Source organism: Oreochromis aureus, linkage group 7 (assembly GCF_013358895.1).
Source record: "Oreochromis aureus strain Israel breed Guangdong linkage group 7, ZZ_aureus, whole genome shotgun sequence".
NCBI lineage: Eukaryota > Metazoa > Chordata > Actinopteri > Cichliformes > Cichlidae > Oreochromis > Oreochromis aureus.
Window position 1 is genome coordinate 29,984,566 of NC_052948.1, and position 6,321 is coordinate 29,990,886.

At 37.2% G+C, this 6,321-nt stretch overlaps 2 protein-coding genes and 1 long non-coding RNA gene across 3 annotated transcripts; 1 reads left to right on the plus strand and 2 right to left on the minus strand.

The window, feature by feature from the left end:
- LOC120440889 lies at positions 1-3,902 on the plus strand. The gene is made up of 2 exons (XR_005613598.1): positions 1-58; positions 2,700-3,902. It is a non-coding gene; the product is annotated as an uncharacterized LOC120440889 (long non-coding RNA).
- Positions 3,903-4,244: 342 nt separating this feature from the next.
- On the minus strand, positions 4,245-5,271 carry LOC120440887. Its single transcript, XM_039614374.1, has one exon. The coding sequence runs from the start codon at positions 5,082-5,084 to the stop codon at positions 4,437-4,439; it is 648 nt and encodes a 215-aa protein (XP_039470308.1). The 5' UTR covers positions 5,085-5,271; the 3' UTR covers positions 4,245-4,436.
- LOC120441074 lies at positions 5,270-6,046 on the minus strand (the record flags this gene model as incomplete). The annotated part of the gene is made up of 1 exon (XM_039614740.1): positions 5,270-6,046. A coding segment is annotated over one exon (777 nt), but the record flags the coding sequence as incomplete, so codon positions are not given.
- Positions 6,047-6,321: the final 275 nt, after the last annotated feature.

Consider the following 6,321-nt stretch of genomic DNA (forward strand, 5'->3'; position numbering starts at 1 on the left):
CATCTTGAAGAGTGACTCCTCTGAGATACTCAGACTCATGGCTTCTGCAGAGAAATAGGTGAGAATAAACTCATGATATCAAACTAAGTAGGTAAGAGAGAGAGAGAGGCTGGAAGGACTCACATTGTAGGATTTATGCCTGTTAAAGAAGCAGCACAAACTTAATTTGGAACTTAATGCAAAGCTTTGAACGACTGGTTAGTTTTCTGCAGATATGTGTTTATTCCTGATGTATGAAGCACAGCAGTGAGTGCAGTTTATAACTGAAGGATGAGCATTTGGTGGCGATGCAGTGACCGTGTGAGGGGATGATGGGACTTTGCACATGCTTAGTGTGTTAAATGGGGATTTTTACATCCAGATCTGTTCACCTCTGTAGATATGAAAAAGTTGGACCAACAGTAATCTGGGATTTGATATTTCTTATTTGCTAATTTGATTAATTATTGCTTCTAATTTGTATTAACCCAAGGTAAATTTCAAATGTAAAGATGTTTTAAACATCGTTCTAGTTTCTTCTCTGCTGCTTTTGGCGTGGACACTTTGTGATCACGTTCTTGTAATGGTTATATCTCCACTCCACCATTTTTGCACATGAACTAATGTCAGCTGATTGTAGACGAATGTGCAGGAAAACAAGACATTTATTTTTGTTGTTGTTGTTGTGCAGATAGCTGAAGGCCATTTGTAATGCAAATAATGGTATAATTGTGATTATAATGCAATCAGCGAGTTTAATAGAAAAAATGTAATGTGATTACAGTAACTTTACACTCAGCAAAAATCAGTAAACAGAGTTTCTTCATGTTCTGCATCTCTGCACCTGAACTATGTGTGTGTGCTTTTTGCCAACTACACCAAAGTCTTACATTCAGGACACGTTCAGACAAGAATCACTGCTGTGTGAAAACAAGTTTTCATATCTGTGCATTTAACTTTTCAAAACTGGAGGTATTGCCTTTGTTTTGGAGTCACAGATAATGATATGACAGTAATTTGTATTTTATTTGTTGTATATGTTATATTAGAAATATGTTGATTGTTGTTACTGCAGGTTATATCAGTAAAATATAAATATTAACTGATAACTTATGAGTTGAAGGGCTGGGATAAAATCATTGTGCACTTCTTCCCACTCCTGAATCACAACAGGTGAAATGATACTGAAATGTTTTTGTTTTATTTGAAAAAGCATTTTCTTTTCCTTTCTTTGCTAAATGAACTTCTGTATATTGTTTACATGATCAAAATAAATAATTTTAAATTTTTAAATAATAATTTCACTTTGGACTGAGTATATACGGTTGCTGTCAGGGTTTGTAAGCTAAAGGACCCACATGCAGGACACAAAGACAGACGATGTACAATAAAGGCCAGCTGTTTATCAGCTGTTTACAGAATTCCCAAAAGTACCAGCTGAATCTGAGCTCAGGAGCTTTTCTGCTTAAATAATATTTTTTTTTCATGTATATTTTCATCTCAGATGGTAAAATTTTATTTTTCAAATTGTATTTATTCTATGTTAGTCTAGTGCATTTAATACATTCTATCACTGCAATACTTTCTGATATCTACTGGACTAAGCTTAAAAATACATCATTGTTATTTCAGATTTATGCACCATGTAGTTTAAATCATCTTAACAACACAGCTGAGCTGATCAAATTGTCAAATGTCACATCAAGGTTCATTGAAATCAGATCACAGGAAGAGGCCAGTGGTGCTGCCATACCCACCTAACAGGTTTGGTTGCTCAACTAAAATAACTGATCCTAAGATGAATTTACTTGTTTTCACTTCTAGAGACAGGTTCTCACCTGGTGTTGGCGCTATATTGAGCTTTGTGAAGGATAATTCAGCATATCAGACTCCATCATAGCACCAATTAAGAACTTCACTCTCAAACTGCATATCTAGTTATTGCAGTGTCTTAATGTTGGAATATAATATACCTTGAATTGGAGCATTATAAATAAAACATAATTGAACTGGAAAAAATATTTCAAGTGATGAAACTGAAAGCTGAAGTTCAGCCATCACCAGCGTATATTTAATCCAGGTTTATTTTTCTAAAACTGCACAACAAAAAAAGAAAAAAAAACTTTCCTAATAAATATGAAGCAATAACTTTCAGTAAAATTCAACCGAAATATATAAAATCATCAATAAGGGAAGTCTGCTTGGTATAAACTGACATTACAGTAACTTTCATTTGACCAGTAAATATAGCATTAAAAGCCCCCTGCAGCTTCAGAGGACAAAAAGCCTTCATTTACTATCTAGGCCTTTATTGTGAAACACTTCCAGGAACATAATGTGAATAAATGTAATCCATGAGGTCGAATAGAGATTATCTCTGGGTGACAGCATTTACTTATTTTACCAGAGAAGAAGAGAAAGAGACAACCTTCACAAAGAGGAAGATGAATATTAGAAAAAAAAACCCAACAACTCTAAATAACAGAAACATCTTGAAACTGTGGAGGTTAATGAATTTGAAGGTTCATTAACCTGTACTAATGATGAAGGTCTTTCATCAGGAGTGACACACAGTCTCACACTGGAACTGTTTTCACTGCTTTCACTCGTCACACAGATTTTAATTTGTAGACTACAGTTTGGTCTCTTCCAGTCCGAGATGTGTTTGATTCACCTACAGTCACCCTGTAAAAACAACATGTTTCTGCTCGTGTCCGCAGAGTCTAACTGACCAGAGTTTGATTCACAATCCAAAGCAAAAGGTCAGAGGTCAAGCTGCTCATCAGACTTTCTAGAGGATAACTAGTCAACAAGTTTTTAGTTTGAAGGAAACTTCACAAAATGTCCTTGGCTCCCAAAAAAAGAGGAAGCAAAGACCTGCCTCCTAGTTTGTTGGACTTCATGAGCAAACATATTAACGATGCATCTTACATCCAGCAGTTTGACAGCAGAAACCAAACACTGAGAGAAAGTGTAAGAATGTTTCTGAGGATTTCTAAAGTTGTAAAAGAAATACAGAAGGCCACAGATGTACAAAGGACAGCAGGAGGACTGGGGGAGCAGGAGGCCGTTCATTCACTGGAGGACTGACTTCAGCTTTTGGATTTTAGCTGCTGTTGCAGGTGGAAGTGCTGTTGTGTAGGAGTTCTAACTACATATTTTTAAGTGCTGAATGTGACCAATCAGATACCAGCTCTCATTGCTGGAATCTTCAGAGTCGCTCCTGAAGAGGATAAAAAGGTATGATGTTGCCATCTAAGTCAGCTGAACAGAGTCAAATGAGATAAAGAACAAACTCAGAAATTTTTCCTACAATTAAAGAGAATGAAAATAAAACCCCCTTCCTGCTCCTCCACCCTGTGAGCCTGTACTGTTCACACTGACTAACAAATGAAGTGTGTGAATAAAGGATCATCAGACTGTGACCTGGACTGTATGAAGGACAATATGAATGGACTGTATGAAGTGTTCCCTTGAAGTCATTTAAAAAGCAAACAGAGGATAGTCATGCTCTGTAGAAATATATTATGAACTAGAGTGGAAACTTTACAGCGACAATGGAAATTTGGAGAAATATGACTGGAAAATAAACCAGGGGAACTCTGATCACACCTCAGTCACAGGAGACATCCGACTGGCCTGAGGACTGCCACTGCTTCCCTTGTACAGCTTCTTGATTCCTCAGAAGGAACATTTCAGAGCACCACATAAAGATATTCAATAATCTGACTCAAAGAGACTGAAAAGTGTTTTCTTATTGGTTGTAATAGGTGTGTTCCACCACAGGGTGGAGCTGTGCATAGTATTTCCACTGTTTTCCTTAAAGATTCTGTTCTGTGTGGTATCATCTCTATTGATTACCTGTTTCTGTTCATGTTCCTTTTATCTGCCTTAATAAATGGCACACCCTTGGTTAGAGTACAGCTTTGTCTCCTGTGGTCTGTGTTTGGCTTGTATTACAAAGAAACCCACAATCTGCAGCTGCAGATTGTGACAAAAACAGAGAATAATTTCAGTTCTGGGATTTTATTTAATCTGATTAAACATATTTATAGGTGAAATAAATCTTTTTAGATCCTTAAAGCTGGATATAGATGTGTTTTTAAATGTTGTAAAAGTGTTTTATTTGAAGGTTTATTATAATGTCTTAGTTAAAGTTAATAGTTTATTATTAAATTACATAAATTACTGAAATCTGCAAAGTTCAGCTACATGCTTAGCTTTTGGCTTTCAGAGATAGACCTAAAAGACTGTAAAGCATTAAATTTAGGGTTTGTTGTTTTTTTTATTGAGGAGTCAGAACAGAATATAGAGAAATTGTACAAATCAATTCCAACGTGAAAGGATCCAAATGTTTCCACTCGGTCTGAGTCATCAGAAATATTTCAAGCAGTCATTGAGAGCATGAACACACATGAAGAATCCAAGGTATCAATCAGATGAAAGAAGATCAGATTTCAGGACTGGACTTTTCTCTGTTTCCCATATGCTGTTAGTTTGTCAAAAATGTTTGGCCCTGATTTGTTTGCTTCAGCCACTCTCTTCTTCATCTCCCCCAGTTTAATGACTTTCTCTGAGTCTCCTTCACCCTCCTCCTCCTTAATCTTCTCAATCAGGAAGTCCAAGTGGTCAAGAGTGGACGCTGAATCAGTTTTCAGAGCGATCTGCTCCAGTCTGACAAGATGCTGGTAGGACTCATCCAGTAACTGTGACTTCTCTGCTGTCAGTTTGTTCATTTCCTCTTCAAGACTTTCAAAAAGGCTTTGCTTGTTCTGACCTTTAGTTTTATTCATTTCATATTTGTTTTTCATGTCTTCATTGGTCTTCTTAACGTACCTTTTCTTGGTCACATAGATCCACTTTTTTTTCACATGAGCTGATACTGGACACTTCCTGGTACATGATGTGCAGCGGTCATTTTTCATGACCTCACAGCTTCCAGCAGACCAGGCCACTGTGCATCCAGGATGGTGACAGTTCTCCTCACAGACTGTACAGCAGACAGCTCCTTCATAAAAACCTAAGCCCCACCACCCACCATCAATGGATTTTTTGTCTTTGTAGTACTCTGGAACTTCTACAGTAAACTTTTCATTATTCTCCATCTCCTTTCTATGTAGTTTCAGAGCTTCTTTTGTCTCTGTGATTTCTTTCTGTTTTTCCTCAATGAACTTAATTCTCTCCTGCAGGTTTTGGATGCATGCTTTCAGTCTGATTTGTGAATTCAATACTTCGACCGTTGTCTTCAGTTTCTGAGGAGGAGTTTTTTCCAGGAAGACTTTGAATTGATTCATTCCCTCTCTGTCACCCTCCATGCTGTGTCCAAACCAAACTCATTTTCCTCTGTTATTGCTGTGTTCAGGCAGTTATTAAACAGGAAGTGAGCAGGCTGGTTCTTCTCATTTATGGCACATTTAATGTTTGCTGCTTGAAGAGCCTCAAGAACATTTTTAGCTGGCATTCCATCTGAGTGTGTGATCAGAGCTACGATGTTTTTCTCCACATCTTTTCCAAAGAGAGACATCACTGAATCAAAGATGTACTTCTGACGGTCACTCACTCGATTCAAAGCTGCCTTCATCACCAGACCCACTGCATGAACTTCATGAACTCCATCCTCTGCTCGAAATAATTCAAACAACCTTTTAATGACGATGTCATCTTTTTCAGTCCCTCTGGTGTCTCCATATCCAGGAGTATCGATGATGGTCAGAGAGTAGGGCAGAGTTTCATCTTCAAAACCAAAGATCTCGTACACGATCACATCTGATGTCTGACTTTCTGCCTGACTTCTCTTCTCATCCTCTACGATCTGAAACCAGACTTTATCGTCACACTTCACTCCCATGGTGTAGTTGACCATAGAGTTGATCAGAGTAGATTTTCCTGCTCCTGTTTCACCCACAAGTAAGATGTTTTTATTTGCCTTGTTCATGTTTTTTTCACCGACAGTCTTTCTAGTCAGAGAACCGATCTTAGTTTCCTTTGGTCTCAGCTGGTAGACAGCAGGAGGTCCTGAACGGATCTGAACACTTTTGGAGATGATGTCTTTGTATTTGGGGAGATGTTACTGATCCTAAAAGCAAAAGTAAAACATTACTTATTTCACATTTACACTTTTAATAGATAATATCAGTAACATTTCTATCTGCATTCAGAGTCCAAGATTATGGAGATTCCATTTTGAGTCTTTGTTTACCACTAAAGTTTAAAACTTAGTATTATATCTTTTAATGGTTCATAGAGGTTGTTCTAATCCCTAAAATTAACAGATACCTGGAGTATTTTTTTCCTGGCTTCTAAAGTACAAACTAACTATTTTACCAAGAATGAGGATCTATA